The 22,095-nt window shown below is 39.5% G+C and overlaps 1 protein-coding gene across 1 annotated transcript; it reads left to right on the forward strand.

Annotated features, from left to right (window-relative positions):
• Positions 1 to 9,577: 9,577 nt before the first annotated feature.
• LOC145454343 (monocarboxylate transporter 4-like) lies at positions 9,578 to 20,317 on the forward strand. Its single transcript, XM_080332343.1, has 4 exons — positions 9,578 to 10,235; positions 11,579 to 11,719; positions 12,580 to 13,196; positions 19,923 to 20,317. Exons 1-4 carry the CDS (start codon positions 10,052 to 10,054, stop codon positions 20,199 to 20,201), a joined length of 1,221 nt encoding a protein of 406 aa, XP_080188469.1. The 5' UTR covers positions 9,578 to 10,051; the 3' UTR covers positions 20,202 to 20,317.
• Positions 20,318 to 22,095: the final 1,778 nt, after the last annotated feature.

Consider the following 22,095-nt stretch of genomic DNA (forward strand, 5'->3'; position numbering starts at 1 on the left):
ATTCTCTAGGGACGGTGTGAACGTGAGGTTCACGTTCGCGTTCTGCGTGTGAACCTCTGAAATTTAAAGGTTCACGTTCACAAACGAACCTTGGTAGGTTCTGCACTGTGAACCTTTTTCATATATTACAATTTTTTTTTGCTGAAATTCTTTACATTCACTCTATGCATGGGGCTGGCAGCATAAAAAATATACACTAACCGACTATGCACCTTTGCGTTGTCACAAAAGGTTGCTCGGAATATTCAGTTTTCTGTTTGCAAATATTATAATGACTCTCTGCTGTGAGCTTGATTCGCAAACACACAACATCAAGAACGGAATACACTACATGTAGTCAGCTCATGATTTAACCAATCAATCAAAGAAATTGATATCGTTGTCTGATGCAAAAAATCTAACACGTGTAGTGGGTCAATCTTGACTTCATATGTTTATTGTATCATCAAAACCTAATACATGCGATTGGGGTGTGGGCTAGGCCTACTACTCTCGTATACCTTGTTAATAGTGTAATGTCGGTAGCAAGTATACAAACCCGTTTTAGACTCTGCTCAATATCAACGTCGCAATACTCAGACGCCGAACACATTGTCCGGTCTGGCCGGCCGTTACGGCGTAAACTTATATTCCTTGTAAGTCCTCGTTGAAATTGTTGGCAAAGCGAAGGAAGATATAGATTTTAAAAGATCATTATATCATTTGATTGCCCCAGCTCATACATTTGGCGACGTTTAAAATGTCAATATGTACTTCAGCATTGTGGCATTATGTGGCCCGAGTCGTCGCTAGGTATCGTGTGCAATATTATAGGCAATCACTTCACTGAAATGTAGGGTTGGAATTAGCAATATTACGGTACGTGACGTCATGAGGTTCGCGTTCGCGTTCGCGTTCACACAGAACCTTTCAAAAAGGTTCGCGTTTACACGAACCTGAACCTTTTTGAGGCTCACGCATCCCTAGTATGTATAGCCACTATATATATTTACAAACGGAAAGCTGAATATTCCGAGCAACCTTTTGTAACAATGCAAGTAAAATTTTCAGAATTGGCAAAGGTGCATGATCGGTTGGTGTATATTTTTTTATGCTGCCAGCCCCATGCTTAGAGTGAATGCAAAGAATTTCAGCCAAATATATTATAATGACGTAACAAATTGTAATATATGAAAAAGTACATAACCTACCAAGGTTCGTTTGTGAAGGTGAACCTCACGTTCACACCATCCCTTCTACATACATACACGCTCGGCGCGGCCGACTAACTTATCGATCGGTATCTGTAGTTCGTGTAATCGTACCGCAGTATTTCATGAAGCAGTAGGCCTACTTGATTATACTTCGTTTGGATGTAGATAGAAATCGCTCGTAAAGACCTATAGGCCTGCACGTTGTTATAATCTTGATTGAGTTTCTTAATCCAAGGAGCGGTTGACTAGTTCATAATAGTGATGAGCATCGGAGCGGAGTCGGAGTGGATTCGGAGCGGAGTTTTGCCGATTTTGTGACAGTCGGAGCGGAATCGGAGTTTACTACAGATATTTTGTCGGATAATTTCGGAGTATTGTAACTTTTGTCTCCGATATCTTTGGATAGCTCTGACCAGAATACACTCTTGATTATGATTACAAACCAAAACGCAGACAGTTGACACCTTGTAAAGTTGTAATATGACGAGTAATATGCAAAAATGATTGCCAAGTGCATAAAAATCAGCCATCTGCACTGCAATTGGGGACTGGAGAGTAGACAATACTATGAGGCCAACCCTATTATCACATTAATTCATTACCCAATGTACCATGCTTGCCACTGTTTCGGATACTTGACGAGATTCATCGGAGTATCTCGGAGTATGGGATTGAACTATTCGGAGTCGGAGGGAGTTTTCCTCAGACACTAAGGTTGTCGGAGGGATTCGGAGTCTCGAAAAGCACTATCCGCTCATCACTGGTTCGTAATTGCTATTAATGCACAGTGCGAACTTGGTCGGCAGCTTCACACATAAGCCGTGAGCACTGCGCAGGTCTGGGTGAAGGTGCTGAACATTTTTATTTAATACCCAGCACGCCAAATCAAAATTTGAAGTCACGACCATAAGAAGTTTGGGAAGCCCTGCTCTGTATCCTTTGAAAGAAATGCGACTTTGCTGCCGGCTCAAACGTCTATTATAGGCCTACTGCCAAGTGTCTCCATATAGCTTCCACATATAACTTGTCCGGAACGAGTTGCAATTTCGTGAAACCTTGCAAAATTGAATGGGATAGAATGGTAACTGGGTGGCCTGTCAATCATCCACGGTTGAATGTTAAGTCATCGAGCCAGAATGTTTCGATTGTTTGCTGTGATGCTCCGGCTGCAAACAAAACAGCACAGCGGGTTAAGTAAGTGTTATTATTATCGTAGCTGTCTTAATTACTTTTCATGTAGTAGACAGTATATCGTGATTAAGTTGAACATCGACGACAGTGTCCTTTGTGGATTTTTTGAAGCTGTAGTGCTGTACAATGTGCACTGTGCAACATTTGTCGACTGAAGTTTATCACTATGGCGAAACCTTGATATTCAGAAAGTTTCGATTGTTTGGTGCGATCGGATGTACGATATTACCTACTATATATATGCTTTGCAGAACTATATCAGTACCTATATTACATACAGACATGGGGTAATCGCGATTAGTAATCGTAATCGATTACGACGATTACAGCATTTTCAAGTAATCGTAATCGCAATCGATTATACATTCGAAAAAATTCCGAAGTAATCGTAATCGACTACTTCCCATATCTAATCGATTTCTTTGTGAAGGAACGATTACTTTCTATTTGTAGGAGGACTATGACATGAAGTGAACATTCGTGAACAAGGAAAATATATTATACCAGGTTCGTGATAGCACAAACGTCTGATTTTCCAATGACATTGCTCATTATTACGTCAGAAGTAGCCTATTAGCTTTGCTAGTGATTGCGTAAGAAGTATCCGCAGTAAATAGATATTCGCTGTACGTACATTAGTGTGCTTGTAAGAACACCCGCCGTGCTGTAGCCTATATCAGTTTATCGACACGTTCCACACGCCGGTACCGCGCAGCAGGATAATTAATCACCACTCTGCCTAGTTTAAAATAGTAGCTTGTGTATTGATGTTTGGTTATGCTTTGTTAAACGCTGTTGATGTTAAACGCTGGCCTATGTAGTACTACGTACGTACACCGGACAAAGATTTGAGATTTTGTACTCGTCAAATAAAACATTACGGTTTCCAGAACGAAGCATTAAAAATCAACAGCTGCTGATATATATCATAATCGAGCCGTTTTTGCCGTTTCTCGTAACGGCAGCTTGCAGTGCATTATCTGTATCTGTATCTGTATTAATACCATGACTCGGACTCGACTCGGACTCGTTGACTTGGACTCCGACTTGACTCGGTGGTGAATTGAAAATGACTCGACTTGACTCGATTCAAAACTACAAAAGTGAGATTGACTTGTGACTCGGAACCTTGTGACTTGGTTACAACCCTGCCGTGGATAGAGGATGGTTCTAATATTTGTACAGCGCTATTTCTAAGTAACAATCTAGGTTTAGCTAGAGACTGAAATAATTTCACCCAGGCCAATATTATTGCATTTCTAATTCCACCTTTGATCCACTTGTCCACCGTACGCTGCTGTATAATTTTATTTTCCATGTGATAACCAGCCACACGACGCCGTGGACCATGCGAGATTACAAAATCTGAACCATGTGCAAGATTACAAAATCTGATAAAGAAAAATCTAAATCTGTCGCTGACACCCAACCCATTTGCTGGATATGAAAGGGTCATGGTGACCCAGATACATTTCATTTTGATCGGGTATAGTTTTGTCTTCATTCACCAATTCGCTCACTTCCAGTTGTACTAACATCTAGCTAGTGAATAACAGATAAATCGTTTAATAATTGGTAATTTGTCACTATACAATATCACACATGACTGTTTCAGGTTGCTCATTTATTGCAAATATGAAAAATGAAAGGATTGCATGCCTAGATATAAATAGCAGTAAATAATGCTTCAAGACTTATAGCATCGTATCTGTTCATGTAGTAGAGGATTTGTTGATATACGCTTCGCCATCTAACCATCATTCTGGTTATAACGGTTCTTGATGACCCTGCGATCAAATACTTGCAATGATATGTCAATAGTTGCAGCTGAGAACCAGTATGTAGTGTGGATAGAACATGTCAATCTGAAAAAGATGGCAGATTGGAAACTAGGACACTTAATCAATTATATCACAATATGCTGTATGGACAGCGTTTTGTCCAGATTCGCTAAAAATTACGTTGAAAGTTATATGCAACTAATTTGGAAATTGCAAACATTGTACTCTAAAATATCGCTCTCCCTTTATGAAATACTTGAGCGACCTGGTTGAGGTGGCTTCATTCCATATTATCAATTAGGCTACTCTTTCCATCAGCTCAAGTAAAGATTTGGCATAGAAAAGCCTGTCGTTTGATTTTGTAAATTATATTGGATCACTTCAAACCTGACTGTAACTCATGACCAATGTTACCTCTAAGCTGCGCAGTGCTGAAACGGTCTCTGCGCACAGAAAATCTACGCTGCGCACAAAAAATCAGAAAGGATGTTTTTTTTCTTATAGTTGTTGCGCACTGTTGTCCAATGGACCACGCAGGCGCGCAGATTCGTGAAAATTAAGATGGAGCATTGCCAGGGCCATTGTTATCGCTGAAGTCTGAAATCGAGGTACAAGTGCGCCCCGCAAAGGTAACTATTGCGCTCCGTGAAGAAATGAGAGTTCACAATCACCTGCACCTCACGGAAGATATTTTTTTAGTATGGCCTCGTACACGTGAGCGATACTGATATCATTTCAATAGCGCATTATTTTCCGGAAATGGCGAAATAACATGGTTTAACAAAGTTATAAATAACAATGGGTTAGCTCGAAGTTAATTTGCGAGAAACTAATGAATAATAGTCTTCTCCGCGTGGCATGAACATTGCGTAAGATTTACTCAGGACCGTAACTTTCGCACCCCAAACCCCCCAATTGGAGGGGCCGTGCTCGAAAGGGGTCCAAAATTATTTCGAGAATTAACATAAATCATGGTGTATTTTTTTGAAATTATTCAGGATTTTTTTTTCGTGCTACGCGCGTTTTATTATTGTAAGATATCTGATTATTGGGTACCCTTTCCCGACGTGGCGAGATAGCGCAGTGGTATAATCCGCGGCTGCAACACCAATGGGTGCGGGTTCGAGTCCGACCGGGGTCGACTTCAGTAATCCGATACCTAAGTGTTGGAGGTTTACCTAGGCTCCTCCTCGCCACCTCATCCGCGTCAGCGGTGTCTTACAAAAACCCTAGAGGTGGGCCGTGCTATAAGTCGGCAGTTACGGAAAATAAGAAGAATATCGGCGTGGTGGTAAATGACCATAGTAGTCGACAAACACCATGAATACCCCAAGACAAACCCTTTCCCAACAATAATTAGGCATGATGTATAGAAATGGACAGTTGGGCGTCAGCCATTAACGCACCATGACGCGTCAAGACATATGAAGTTGAAGGCTATGTAACATGCGACTCCAAGAAGTGCGCCAGAACGATCAGCAGCGAGAAAACCTTGGGCGAAAAAGACTGCCCCGGTGCTGACCGATATATACAAATATATGTGTAATTGTCCATGTCCATAGGCGCCTAAATGGCTGGCGCCGAATGTTCCTGTCCTGGCGATCCGAGTATCACAACACGATAAATGCCATATCGAGGGACCATTATTTTCCAGTTAAGAAATACCAATTTGAAATCGTGTATGTCTTTTACTTTAGTAAGTTTTGGCGATTTCAATATCTTTTGACATAGCAGATAGGGGTCACGAAATAGCATCATGTAACGAAGTCATTATATCAACGGGTACGCCCTGAGATGTTTTATTATTATTTAGAGGGCCTATCTATTTCAACACACCTCACTGGATCACCTCTACCGGTAAATCTGATTATGTGAGCAGGGAGAGGATAAAAATTGATAGCAATATATGTGCAATTCCCGATCATATTGGCCGATGCAATCATGAATTATGGAAATTTTTCGCGCTTCGCACGTTAAGGCACGCTACTTCTAAATGGGCACCCAATGTACATGAGAAGTACCGGATTAAGCCTAGAGCCGTGGGGGGGTCTGGGGGGCGAAGCCCCCCAGTAATTAAATTTATCACCCTATTGGAGGGTGGCTGCGCACTGTTGTCCGAGGGCCTGCGCAGTGAGTTGGCGTGTTTGCGCAGACTCTTGAAAATTTTGAGGGAACATTGCTCATGACAATATCATCTGGACTGCCGTTGGAACTCATAATGACAATCCATCCTGTAGCTAGTTCAGGCTAGTCAGGCTAGTCAGAGAGTTCTGGCTGGTCTTTGAAATCCAATGAACGCAGCAATGTTCCAAGATCAACTGGCTGCTGTATAAAATTTGGAACAGATGTTGAGTCTATATGCTTTCATCAAAGTCCTTGAAGAGAAGTTCATGGACAATTCCCGCAGGAATACCGTACAATTCCTCAACAACGTCACTAATTTGCGAGGCAATATATATACACTTATACAATTCAAATGAGTAAGCCGTGCACCTGATGAAATTGAAATATAATTAATATTAACAACACTGAGATCCATCCTGTATATGGCAGAGGTATGAAGTACTATTTTCCGACTATAGTAGGCTATTGCAGTCAGAGCCAGACTTGGACAACTAGAAATTTTTTCATTTTCAAGAATTAGATTAGAATTAGAGCTACACAGTTTTTTCCAATTTCGATTAGAATTAGAATTAGAGAGCTACACAAGTTTTTGCAAATTAGATTAGAATTAGACTTACTGAATGCGCAAAAAACTTGGAAATTGAATGAAATTGTGAATGGGAAATAAATACAGCAAAAATCAGTTCTTGTTAAATCACAGTGCATTCCTATAACCATGAGTATGGTTAGCGTCTGATGTACACCAAGCTTGGCTCGTTTTGTAGTATACCAGGTCTCCGTAATAGCGGCTGGCGGTCTGACTTGAGATTTTGGAAGAACGCGAAATAAAGCATTTTGAAATGCTGAGATTTAGTTCAGTCTCAAATTATTGTGGTTTCAAAATAAGCTATTTCCCTGTGCCCAACAACACTATTCCACACTGGCTGAAATGACTTCGGCGATGGCAACAGCATTCCATCGATGGAGAGTCAGCTGACATCAGAGAAATAGATTAGAAATAAAATTAGAGCATAGGAACATTTCACAAATTAGATTAGAATTAGAGCATAAGAACATTTCACAAATTAGATTGGAATTAGAATTATATCATGGAAACATTTCACAAATTAGATTTCTGGCATTTCGCTCTAATTTAGTGAAATTGGACAACTAGAATTATCTAGTTGTCCAAGTCTGGTCAGAGCTAGGTCATATACGGCACAACTCTCTGCTGGCATTTCTAATATTCGATAGCTGTAAATAGGTACCGATGTAGTTCTGCAAAACATATACATATATAGTAGGTAGAATGCTACATCCGATCGCACCAAACAATCGAAACCTTCTGAATATCAAGGTTTCGCCATAGTGATCTATACTTCGCTCCAACAAATACTTCAATTCAATTTATTACTGCACATGTACATTGTATACGTTAAAAAACCCACAAAGGACACCGGCGACGAAGTTCAACTTAATCACGATATACTGTCCCCCACACGAAAGTAATTTAGACAACTATATCATGATAATAATGCATACTTAATCCACTTTGCTGTTACGTTAGCAGCCGGAGCATCACAGCAAACAATCGAATCATTCAGGATCGTCACCTCATCCGCGTCAGCGGTGTCTTACAAAAGCCTAGAGGGGGGGCCGTGCTGTAAGTCGGCAGTTACGGAAAATAAGAAGAATATCGGCCTGGTGTAAATGACCAGTCGACAAACACCATGAATACCCCAAAAACAAACAAAACAGGATCGATGACTTAACATTCAACCGTGGATGATTGACAGACCACGCAGTTACCATTCTATCCCATTCAGTTTTCCATGGCGAAACTATAGAGACTGTTGGACGACCGCGTACACTGAAAGACGATAAGACATAATAGCAAAATATGCGAGTACAAACAAGCACCGATATAATCGAAAAAATGCATCCCTTGACACTAGAGCCTACTTCCGCAGCAAGCCGATACAAATAAATGCATGCACCCCACGTTCGCTTGTTACCTATTCCGGCTCGTTCGTGAACCGCGTAATGCCAAACTATAGGTTCGTTGCGGCAAAATATGGTGTGTACGCGAATGGCATGATTAAATGACATTGCTGAAGTTCGATGAATACCTTAAGGGACCCAAGACCAGAGTTTTGTGGGGGGGGGGAGTTGAGAAAATGATGTTTTGGTCATGGATTTTGCTCACAGTTTTCCAAGTGACTGCGCGGGGAGTTCGTGTTTGGACAGACTTGTGGAAAATTATATACGGAACATTGCTGACCACCTTTGTGGATCACATTGTAAAGTGTGCGCCTTTGATGATGGAAATAATATAGCCGTAATCATGATGCTTCGACTACTGTAGGCTACACATAGATCGTTTTACACCACGTCGATATCATTCAATGTTTTTCCTGAACATACTTTTAGCTCGGGTCGCTGTCGTTATAGCCAGACTTTCATAAAATACCGCTTACCCATATTCGATGCCGAGGGTACGCCGATATAAACCTCTAACGATAGGTAGAAATTCTAAAGTCGACGTCGAACTAACAACCAATTCGCGTTGCAGCTGTGAAGCAATACGCTATCTCGTCACTCACTCATGATCAACTTAGCTAAAGCGCTCAAACGTAGGCAGCAGAGATCCGAAATCGAACGAATGCGACATAGAGTATTTTTCAGGCGTGGGACGGTGCGTGATTGAAATCACATTCCCTCACTCACCTGTTGGATCGAAATTGTTGTGCATTGTAATATGCATTTATTGGTATTTGGTATAAGATAAGTCTTTGTTATGGACGCATTTATATACTGTGGGAATGAAGCGTATTGTTCGAACTGAACGTACAGGTTTAATCAGGAATATATTTAGGGATGAGAGGGCTTACGAGGAACGACAAACTGTAGCACAGGCCCTAAGGCCTAAGGCATTGAGTTGTGCAGCTGAGAAACTCGTGTTGCGACCTGCGGAGAAAATTTAGTTCCCGAGAATCACTGCTAATTCTGAATGGCATGCGGCCCACAAAATGACTCTCTAATTACGCCCAATGTGGAAAGTTTGAGTTATGCGAATGGGGCTAAGAAAAAGCCACGAAAACATCAAAATCACCGTAATATACATATCCTGACTTTGCCTAGGAATATTCTGACATTTATTAAAGAATCAGGAATTTTGAAAGATTGCAAAAGTTGCAGCTATACTTGCAAGTTGCAATGCAAACGACGTACTACGGAATCATTGGTATGTCATGCCTGAATGATTTCCTACGCTCATTCGGCTAATTTTTCTTTTCTTTGGACTTGGATGACGGACGAGGTGTAGTAAGTCAGGCTTTTAGATATCCTATCGCTCAATACGATAATTGTCAGTATACCTGTTGCTATGCTTGTTTATTTGTTGCGTTCAAGTGTTGCTACACTTGTTATAAGGTGCGACGCCAGAGCTATTTTTATGTGAGGCTACCACCATCGAACAATATAAGTCTCACGCGTAGACCGAAACACTATTTTCCATACTTCACCTACACTTCTAGAAAGCAGGGCCTATATGTTGGTGTGTTCAGCTGTTTCATCTCGTTTCTTTCTACTTGGCCTGAGTGTTAGAGGTTACATATCCCTATCCCTGCTATAGATTAGGTGTATATCAGGTACATATTAGGTACATATTTCTTCACAAAAGATCGATCTCATTAAACAGGTGCCTCGTATATCAGGTAAATAAAGCCTATTTCTAATGATTGCCTTGCCAGTGTACCGCAACGACAAGTTAACGAGAGCGAAATGTCCCATGACAAATTATCGGACATCTTATTGGTACTGGCTGCCTTTTGCGTGAACGCATGCGAATTTGGACCGTTGCGGAGTTTTGGGCCGTTTTTTATACAATTTCAGAGCCATTTTCAAGCATCAGCAGCGCAATCGTCTTTGGTGTCTTCCCTGCTGTTCGGGTCGTATTATTTTGCAGGTACGATTCAGCAAAACGGTATAGCCAAAGTAAACACAAACTACAATGAAGCTGGAGTGTTTGTGCATTACACATTCTATAATTTGTGCTTCGACATGAGGTATATACTATTGTTCAAATAGATATATAGTATAATATCTCTGTATAGCAAAACTGCATCGTAACCAAAGTACAAGTGTATACGTTCAAGGATGTAGTTTTATTGCCCCACTGTCTCGTGCATAAGCTTTAATAAAATAAAAATAATGTGCACAATGGTATTTATGAGACATCATTTAAATGTATACTATTCAAGAACATCCATCAAATAGTTTATACTTCCCGAAGCAACTCACTATTTGAGGGAAAGAGAGAGATACTTTACTTTTCACAGCACCGAAATAGTCAATGCACAAACATAATAGCAAAAAACGTGCATGCACAGCATTCGGTGTATGACAGGGAATGATTGCTAGGAGCTTCTGTGGATAATATGGCCTATTCGATGGTTAACATCACATGAAACTGTCTGTTCTGGATCAAGATGTGGCATATGCCGGTTCAAAAAATGGGGTTTTAAAACACTTTGCTTAAAACATCTTTTGAGCCGTTTTTTAAAACATTGCCATTTTGAAAAGAACAAGATTGTGTTTTTTTTTCAAACGTTCGATAATAGTTATTCCATACTTGTGTAAATACTTTCGAAAAACATGTAATGTGAGCCTACGGACGATTTGCACCTGATATGGTCGACGCACACAATATGGAATGGTTGGAACCCTCGAGATCGTCGTCGGTTGAACAGTTATGGCTCGTAGTTAGGGAACGTTGGTACCGAATGTATGTTCTGATGATGAGCACTGCCGACCATAAAAATGCCGCATTACAATGTAAACCTGGTCAAACATATTTTTGGTCCGCTGAAGACAGAGGTTGGCAGCCTTTTTCGACAATGGGGACATATTTACCCTAATTTGCAATTGTCAATGTCAATCCATGGTGACGTCACAATTAAAGATTCGTGCCGTCATGGCTAACAAAAAAACAATAAAAAATATGTTTTAAACAAGGCTATGTTTCAAACATGTTTGTTTTAAATTGATTTTTGTTTTTAATGTAGTCCTAATATAATAGTGCATATCTTAAGTATGATGAAAATTGGAAGCACCATATAGGCCTACTTTGTTACAGGTCCGCATTTTGCATTTTATGGATTTTACGCAGATCGGAAGGTACAGTAGGGTACTGAATACGCGTAAACGTGGACTGTAATTTAAAATGTCAGTTGGTTTATTCCACACACGGATGAGCAAATGACCATGGGTGAAATCGAGGCAAGAAGCCGTCATCTTTTCTACTAACAGGTCCAATCTCTGGTGTGCTGTCCTATCGATTAGGATTTAGGAAGACGATTTTGATTGGAGCAGTGGCCGCAGCCTCAGGAGCCATTTCCTGCAGTTTCGCCAAGTCTATCGTCACGGTACAAGTACTCGCTGCGGTTATAGGTAGGGTCCGGAGCGTTGCTGGTCAAACTTTTTGCCAGTCATGGCAGCATTTCGACTAATTATATAGCCTACAGCCGCATTCCAGCGCACAGTCGTAATGAACTAACTGGACGCCAAATATCGATGTTAAATTATACTATACAACACATGTCTATGTCCGTTGAACTCCGAACTCATCTATTTATTCGGATCGGCTTACTATACGCACCGAATTCGTGAATAATCATGTTATGAATAGTTATACTTGGATTCGAGGAATGAATTTCCTCGGTAATATTACTAGTGCATATTACTATCAAATATTTATCCTCTATCACCCCATGTGGTCGGATTATCCAGTAAACTTGATGGGGTATATTCGACAATTTCGGACAAGTTATTAATGATGATTCATGTTCGGGTGGGCAAATTGTTAATATAGTCACTTTGTTGCATGCAGTTATTTTTTGACCTCCAATCATGATTGTCGGTATGGTGGAGAAGATATTATAATCGCCCTAACGTACCATAAAGAAATTTCCTTCGTGAGACGCACACGATTCCAAGTTAGTATTTCGTCATATGGGTCGCATCATTTTCCTCTTCGGTTCGCAACTTTGGGATCCCATTGCAAAAGGCACTTCATTATTAAAGTTATATAAAAACAACTCACAGAAGAAGAAAATTTCATTATGGGTTAAAATCTCTCAGAAATTTGGGAGTCAATTCGTAACTTCAATTTGCATGTTGGCGGCCACCAACACATACTAATTGAATTACACGTCGACGGCCTCATCATTTTCCTTTTAGTGCCGCGGGTTGGCCACCCTGATCTGGAGTAATACATGTTGCGGGAAATGAAAACTTTCCGTTTTATTCAGGTTGTGGTTGCGGTTTAGGGAATGTACCGCTGTATACGGTGATTGGTCGCAGCTTTTCCAAAAAGAGATCTCTCGCATACAGCATAGCTTCCACGGGCCATTGCTTTGCCACTACACTCCTCCCAATCCTCATAACGATATGGAACACACATTACACGTGGCGTGGCTCTATGCTTATCATCGGAGGAATCTTCCTTAATATTATTCCGTTCGGTATGCTGCTCACTGTGAGCGATAATAACCAGGAAAGGCAAACCGAAAAAGGAAACAGCCTAAAGTGGGTCATGTTAAAGGACTGGAAATTTGTTTGCTACCTTATTGGATGTGCATGCCACATATCATCCTTCGTGGTTTTCGGTATTTTCTTGGTTCGCTTTGGACAGTATAAAGGCTACGGCGACATTGCAGCAGCCTCGCTCGCTTCCATCATTTCAGTTCCGGTATTGTTCATGATGCCTATCTCTGGAATCGTGACTTCAATGACGCATATAGGACCGATTCCAGTGGTGAGGCCGTATGTTTTCGCAGCCACGTGTGTGACTCAAGCTATCGCAACGGTCGGGTTGACTTTTACAAGCAGCCTGGGAGCCAGTCAGTGTTGCTGCATTCTTTATTCGGTAAATATTTATTGATTTCCACTGTCGTTTTTTCTGTGAAGCAGGGAACCCCTTTGAAAATTTAGAAATACTATCGACCCTTCTAACCCTTTTGAGGAAATTAAGAAGCGGTATATTATATTTTTTCAATGGTGTTTAAACAGTAACCGGTAGACAGAATTGATAAATGACGGCAACCAAATGGACAAGAATACATTTTTAGTTAGTAGGGATGGTGTGAACCTCTGAAAGGTTCAGGTCCGTGTGAACGCGAACGTAAACCTATGACGTCATTTGACGTCATATTGCTAATAGTCCTGTAGAATTTTCGGTCAATCTAGAAAAAATTGTTATAAAGACGTATTATATACCGTTGGAAAGATAATTTTATCAGCTTTTCAATGATGGGTTTTGTCATTTTTTTTACCTTGGGGAAAAAAGTTATGACCAAAAACGTGCGAGGGGGTAAAGCACTATTTTGCTTGACATTAAAATACAATTATAAGCTAAAACACGATACCTTCGTAACAGAATACAACACCATAAATTGGAATATCACTCTCAATAAAGCAAACTAACAATCGAATAGCAAAAAAATGAAATATAACTTTATTAGGGTGTATTTATCATAAGTTAAGGGGGCAAAAGTTGACCGAGACGGAGATAAAACTTGTTTACGAATTTCGAAAAAAATTAGCTTTAAAAATTTTATTGATTGATTTAGGCTAACTTATGGTTGCTGAATCCGATTATGTGCTAATAATTTCTCCGTCACGTCAGATTTTTTCCGTATTAATTTTTCTCATTTTCATAAATTAATCAAATTTCAGCTTTCGTTAGTGACATCACGGTTAGCATAAAATAGCAACAGATCAAATATTGTTATTGAAATCATCTATCATGAAACCTGGGCTGTTGTAGCCTAATACATAATGAGTGAGTTTTTCGGTGAACTTGAATAAATAAGTGATTCTCTATCATCGTCCAATCAGAAGCTCTTTTCGACCCGTACATTTACACTGGTCAACAAATACTAAATACCATACTTGAACAAAGGCAGAAATGTTTTAAAATGGTATCGAGGCTTTTTGTTTGTGTTTTGCAATATTAAACGCCAGTTCTATATACAAAAAGCTTTACATTTTTGGTGGTTTATGATTTGCCGTAATAATTTTACTATGAACTTGAGCAGTGGTTCTCAACCTTTTTGTATTCGCGGACCCCTTTTGGACCCCCGAAGTTGTAGTTCAAATTTAGCTCAAATATCGTACAATCGTCATCTGTCTTGTGCAAATGATAACTGTAAGCTAGTGATAAACAGCAACAAAATTACTTTTCTTGAAAATAGCAGCATTATATTTATGTAGAAATTGGTTTGACTTTTATTATTTCAAAACTAATTATTCAACTGCATTTTTCGAAATACGTGGCCGTGTCTTTAAAATCTGCGCCTTCGATTTCATATCAACGAGTGCTGAAAATCCATTCAAACAAAGAAAGGTGGTGGTGAATGTAATAAGGCATAACGTTTCCGACGACACATTTGGGTATGATCGAAACAATGATGACACCAAAATTGACAAACAATTTTTTCATTGAACATATAACGTCAAGCCCTTTAATTCATATCTAGCAGATCATCTTGAAGTTATTAGGGAAATGGTTATGTAGGCCTATATCACAGGTAAAAACGGATTTTTGCTAACATTTCGAAGTCTCCGTGATTGACTTTACGTATCAAACCATTTATTTTTTACACAATGCCCAGCAAAACACCTCTATACAGCCAAATATTTGTATCAGTGGGCTATTCGCAATTTAGCAACTAAAATGAGTTCACACAGCAGGATATTCGATCTCAGACTGTCATCCTGTTGATGTGAGTTCTACTGCAATGAAGCAAAACTGCCTCGGGATTTTCCTAATTTGAAAAATATAAATTAGGTTATGAACTATTTTATAAAATCGCTTCGCTTCGTGGACCCCCTGAAAATGCTTCTCGGACCTCCGAGTTCCGCGGACCCCGGTTAAGAACCACTGAACTATAGTTTGTAGATGTGATTAGCGTTGCTACTCAAGTAGCACAAGTAACTCCCTATATTTTCTACTCGATTAACAGTATAAGTAATAATTTTTAAGACACGTGAAAACTACTTCAAGTGGCAGAAATATCTAAGTATATTTGGTCGGGGGAGGGTGGTCGCATACTTTCGACAGTTAGTCGGAGGTGGCTACATACGACATCGCAACATGTATCTTCTCAGGTAAAGCAAAATGTTTATAATGAAACAATGCCCATTGGTAGAATATTCGAAAATATGTTCAGTTACCGCGCTTTAGGGGCTGTTAAGGCTACTACATTTATGAAATCATATGCAGCCAATATCGTGGCGGAGCGGAGCTTTGTTTGGAATACATTCGTGTTAAAATTAATAACTGGGTGCAGTACCAAATTCAATGTGGGCAGATATCTCCATGACATTCCCAGTTGATTTACCAGTCACACAAAGCACTAAAACAAAACCCAATGCAATTCATTTCCCGTATTGCCAATCACAGATGGGAATTCGGATTACGTACATCTGGTTCGAAGCACATGGTATGAACCCTTCCCCGATGGCTGTTATAACAACCTTGATTTGACCCCGGATATACCACATGCAATTAATATATATATATGCGATGGAAGCGCAAAATATTTCCAATAGTAAAATCTCAACAAGAAAACAGCGACCGGATTTTGACCTCTTACCAGGACCGTGACTGCCGCGCCCCAAATCGTCCAATTGGGGGTCCCGAAATTATGTCGGGGAATGAACATAAATTATTTATACATCACTCATCGACAATTTATGCAACTCTTTTCGTTTTTTTCGCGCTGGGCACGATTTCATGTTGCCAAATTTTTGATTATGAGTACCCTTCGCCCACGAAAAAAGCATGATTTATAGAAAATAAAAATAGGCATTTCGGCGTCGATCATTACCACGCCGCGATGCTCGAAAACATATGAAGTATTTGGCAATATGGTAGTCTGAAAAGTGTGCCAATAGATCGCCTGCGAGAAAACATTAGCCGAAAAGGATTGCCCTTATGTCGACCGGGAACTTCGAAATAAATATAAGCCTATTTAATTGTCCATAGCTGCCTAGATTGCTCGTGTCTAATTATTCTATCGTGGCAATCTGAACCCCACAGGTCAAATAACATTTCTCAGAGAAAAATTATTTGCCAGTGAAGAAATACAAATTTTCGATAAAGCCTTCACAAACGTTTCTTTGATCTCGCATGTTTTCTCAATAAATTACGGCATGATGTGTGGATGTACGTCTTATGGCCATTTTACTAATTTTTCTGAAAAGTTGTGATCAGCGTTTCACAATTCAATTTCAAAGCAAGACCAATTATAGTGTCCAAAGTAGGGTTGCATTTAAAGCAAACGGTGTTTTGAAACACTTTTTTAAAACATATTTTAAACGAAAGCCTTATTAAAAAACAAAATTGTATTGTTTTCAAGTTATAAAATTATGCCATAATTGTGTAAATACTTTCCAAAAACATGTTGTATGATCACACGGACAATTACCACCCAATTTAGCCGACGTATATCGTTATGGGATGGTTGAAACCCTCAAAAATAGTCGGTTCAACAGTTGTAGTACAGATATTTAGTCAAAGGGGCTATATTTACCCTATATTTTCAATGATCCATTTCAATCCATTATGACGTCACAATTGAATATTCGTGACGTCATGACTTGAAAACAATGAAAAACATGTTTTAAATTAGGGCCTTGTTTTAAACGTGATTGTTTTTAGTTGATTTTTGTTTTAAATGCAACCCTAGTCTAAAGGGTGTGTGGTACTATCACTCTCGCAGAAATGAGCTCCCGAATGACACAGTGAATCTACAGTACGATAGCCTTTTCTACACTTAACACAAACTGCTGTTTCTTTTTTGACTAAGCACTATCTAAAAAAACAAGCAAGGTAAATGAAACAGACCATACTAAGTAAACAATAACATAATGAAGTTATAAGGACAACAACAGCTCTACTTGCGAACCCCCCCCCCCCCCCATCCCCTGTCTTGCTCACTCTTACTCCCTGAAACAGATATATAATTCTATTTTATTTTCATATATTCCTTTTGCATCTATATCCTGCTTTTATGTTGAAAATTCATTAGTTTCTAGCAGTTTGTTCATATTTTTATAATAATTTTTCCCTAATTTCAATTTTTACTCCTTGGCACGTTTTTGGTCATAACTTTTTTCCCCAAGGTAAAAAAAGTGACCTATCATTGAAAAGCTGGTAAAATTATCTTTCTAACAGTATATAATACGTCTTTATAATAATTTTTTCTAGGTTAAGCCATTTTTAGACCAAATTCCACAGGACTATAATTCCAACCCTACATTACACTGAAGCGATGTACGTACGTACACGCAAGCGACGACTCAGGCCACATCGTGCCACAATGTTGAAGTACATATAATGACTTGCAAGGGAATATAAGCTTTCGCCTTAACGGTCCAGGCCAGACCGGACAATGTATTCGGCGTCTGACTAATGCTGCATTGATATTAAGCAGAGTGTAAAACGGATTTTTGTACTTTCTACTCTATTACCCCATTAACAAGTTATACAGGAGCCAACATCCCAATCACAGCGATTTCGTTTTTATAATGAAATAAACATATTAAATCAAGATGGAACCCGTAGGCTACGCCTACTAGATCTTTTACATTGGACAATGATGTATTTTTTTGCATCAATTTCATTGATTGGTTGAATAAGCATCATTCACTGACTACCTACATGTAGCGTATTTCGCTCTTGATGTTATCTGATTGCGGATCAAGCTACCAGCAGACAGTCACTAAATATTCACAAACGGAACGCTGAACATTTCGAGCAAACTTTTAATGTAAGAAAGCAAGTAATTTTTTTGAGATTGCCAAGGTGCATACTCACTTAGTGTTGATTATTTTTATGCTGCTAGCGCCATGCATAGAGTGCCCCGAAGATAAAATGCGAAGAATTTCAACCAAAGATGTCATAATGATGTGAAAAATTGTATTGGAAGAAAATGACGTTCACACCATCCCTACTAATTAGTCCCTTTACAGCAGTGTCGTACATAAATTACTGCGAGAACGTGACTACGTGATTTAATGTAATTAGATTTGCGATTTGATACCTTGACCTTCTGTAATAATTCCTCTCATTTTATTCGTTTGTATTGAGAATACAACTAGCACTCGATCCCAGTAATCTTATAAAGTCAAGTCCAAGCACCTGAAATATCATGTTTGTGGAACTTCGAGGCTTTGATTGTGTTATACTGATTCCACTTGCCATCGCCGACGTGCGAGTAAGAATCACTTTGATAACTTCCACAGGATAGTTCGGGAAGATTACAGCAAAAAGGCTCATGGCTTTATCTTTAGGTGAAATTTCTGAAGTACAATCTGTGTGCGCGTGATTAGTACAGATCCGCGGTACCTGAAGATTGTGACAGATTCCGCCGATTTAACACTAAAAATCTAAAATATTATCCTATTATACTTCCCAAAATATCGAATTTAAGGTTGGTTGATTACTTTGACTTGTTCTCACCCATTGAAACGGACGTGACAGTTTAACTTGTCACCACAAAGTGTCGTTTACCTGATCTGCACCCTATGCCTTATTGTGTAAATCTAGTAAATACCAGTGTTGGGATGACTCGAGTCATGACTTGACTCGAGTCAGACTCGAGTCACCTTTTTCGTATGACTTGACTTGACTCGAGTCACTTTGCTAAAATGACTTGACTTGACTTGACTCGGCGTATCAAAAATGTGGATTGACTCGTGACTCGGAGCAAAATTCACGAGTCAATTTCAAGTCATCAAGTAATCGATGTCGATAAAAGTCACTGTATCTCACGTATGTCGAATTGTTCACGAAACGCTGCTGTAACCCACGAGAGCGACCAATCATTCAATGATCGTGCGTTTTACTGAGCCTCCATTGTTTTCTCACTCTCACAAATATATTGACCGCAAACGAAGTCGAAGCTTACAGCTTACTTTGTCGTAAACTAGTATAGTAAAGTAATTTGATAGAAAAATGTATATTTCACTTCTCTGTTCTTACCTTAACCAACCTCTTGTGTTATTGAAATTGAATTCGAATATAGTTTACATATAGTCCCCACCAATTGGCGCAGGCTCGTAAATAGATAATTTATTGCATCCTATCAATTCCTTTCTCTATTCTCTATTTTGGAAGGTGACTATAAACTGAGGGTATGCAATTACTTACGTAGTTTAGTAGTTCTACGTAGCCTATATGTGAGCGATACAGCGCCTTCTTGCGTGTATATTTAACTCTATATTCGTTCATCGGTAAAAAAAACAATGACCACTCAACCTGTATTTCAGACAGCTAGCAAAATGCAATGACGTAATCATGCTTATATACTTGGAAAAGGCAACTTGACTTGAATTGTGACTTGACTCGTGACTTGACTTGACTTGACTTGACTCGACTTGACTCGAGTCACCTCCAAAAATCGAATGACTTGACTTGACTCGAGTCACCTTCGAAAATCGATTGACTTGACTTGACTCGAGTCAAAATGCGCAATGACTCGAAATGACTCGTGACTCGAAGGTAGTGACTTGATCCCAACACTGGTAAATACACGTATTTTCCACCCATTTATCTACAATGTTGGATACCAATTTGATTTCACAGGTTAGCGCTGGCTTTCGTGGAGCATTGGCAACTACGATGGCCGTGGACTTTTTCGGGAAAGAAACACTAGAGACCACGCTGGGATTGCGAGCTGTAGCAGAGGGCGTGTTTTGTTCATTAATGCCATTCTTGCTTGGCATTGGTGTAAACGCCACGGGCTCATACAGCCTACCATTTTATGGCAGTGCTACTATAGCACTCACTTCTGGTATATTGGTAGTGATGGTGCACAGAGGCATTGTAAAGAAGTCGGCAGAGGATATAATGCAAGATGCATGAAGCGAAGGAAGTTTTAGGAGTATATAGGAACAAATGAGAAATTCTTATTATAATGCTATACCTGTTCGGAATCGTTTTTATATTACTGACATGCAATACATTTGACTTACATACGATTTATCTAGCCCAAGACTCCAGCGCGCACGGAGCGAAAACTAAGAAGTACACAAGCTTGGTAAACATGCACACTATCCTGGAAGCAGCCTAATTCATACGTCACTTCTTAATTCAACCTTTCCCATATAATACACAAAACAAATAGTTTGATTACAGAATAGTGAAAAGGCAAACGAGAGTAGATGCCAATCTACGTATCCCATCGGTCAAATCCACTATACAAACCTATAAATAGTTAAACGAATTCCTTAACACACCATTAATACTGGCGTGATAGAAAAGATGGACAACTCAATAGAACTTTCGTCAAAATACCACAATAATCGATTGGGTACAAACACAAATGATATACGTTCAAGAGATAAACAATCAAAATTAGTACTCGAAACATATTGGGTCAAATTTGTAAGTGTTAAAATGTAACCAAGGCAATTGAATATATTATTAGTGTGGTCAGTGGGTCACCAACGCTCCGGTTCTCGGAAAACGAAGAGCGTGATTCGAAATATCATCCAATCCCGATGCGACACAGAATAGAGAAACAATGAGAAAGGATGCCACTATCGAAATTTCCAAATTCCGTAATCGATCGCATATCGCGCCGGCGTGAAAATATTTTGTTTCGCCTTCGTTCCGGCTAAAAGAACATTTTTTAAAATTGTGTGTATTTATTCTCCTTTATGCGATTTGTGCTTTGTACCTGAAACTGTCGACGGGTTTCTTTGATCACGTTGTAAATATGCGCATCATAGACAGATAGTAAAACAGTATCGTGAGGGACGATAAATCTCTCGGTCGCAACTTATAGCCTCTTAGTTAACCGGCTACTTGGGGATATTTCGAATGACGCATAAATTGTATATCGTACTCTACATTTGCTATATTACTATCACTTATTGAATCTGTTGGTGAGCATCCTGCAAGGAACTGGACTGTCAGCTGTATTTAGTAAACGTCTAAAAAAATAACTCCCTGAAATACAATGATAAGCGTCAAAATAAATAGCGTTATACAGACTTCCGGGACAGTAGACATAGACTGGAGCTCAGAAACAGTCCATTCGCGCTGCCCGCGACAAGATGTTTAGGCTGTCTTTTTCTCCAGATATTTTAAGCCAAAGTCTCGACAATCAGCACAATTTTCGACGACATAAGGTTCGTCCGACCGTTTCGATATACCTAGTAGATAGAAGTAGAAGTAACGTAGGGCCCACTTTATATCAGGTTTATGTTGAATTTAATTTCTACTGCATCCGCGCCACCGCTAATGATGATAATTGAAATTCTAGGAATTTTGATCACAGATGCTCAGAATAACGGATTTATTTCTTTCATTCCATTATAGACTATGGCAGGGGTCGGCAACCCGTGGCACGCGCTAGTTTCCAACCTTTTCTATAAATGACGAGCCCCGTGCAGCAAATTTCGAAGCTCGCGGAACCCTGGATCATTAAATTGGCGATTAATTTCGCCAAACCAAGCAGTGAAAATCTATATGCGCACTAATACTAATTTGCAGCTCAGGACCGTAAATGATCTGCCGCACCCCAGACACCGCAATTTAGGAGGGGCAAGATCGAAGGTGACCCATAATTATATCGCACATAAAAATAAAGTAGATTCCTTTGCGGCATATTTTATTTTCATCTTGGAAATTTTCTACTCGCTTCGCGCGATTTAGTTTAACCGGATTCTAGATTTTTATTTGAGTGCATAAATATATTTAAAAAAAATATGCATGAGTTCAATCGTATTAATACTTATTAGAAAACGGCATC

This window comes from Botryllus schlosseri, chromosome 13, assembly GCF_051294905.1.
Source record: "Botryllus schlosseri isolate E-star chromosome 13, Bs_hap1, whole genome shotgun sequence".
In the NCBI taxonomy this organism is placed as follows: Eukaryota; Metazoa; Chordata; class Ascidiacea; order Stolidobranchia; family Styelidae; genus Botryllus; species Botryllus schlosseri.

Coding starts and splice junctions, on each gene's coding strand:
- LOC145454343 (XM_080332343.1), top strand. CDS start 10,052: ATGTCCCATGACAAATTATCGGACATCTTATTGGTACTGGCTGCCTTT. Junction 11,720..12,579: donor AGTACTCGCTGCGGTTATAG/GTAGGGTCCGGA, acceptor CGTTTTATTCAG/GTTGTGGTTGCGGTTTAGGG. Junction 13,197..19,922: donor GTTGCTGCATTCTTTATTCG/GTAAATATTTAT, acceptor TTGATTTCACAG/GTTAGCGCTGGCTTTCGTGG.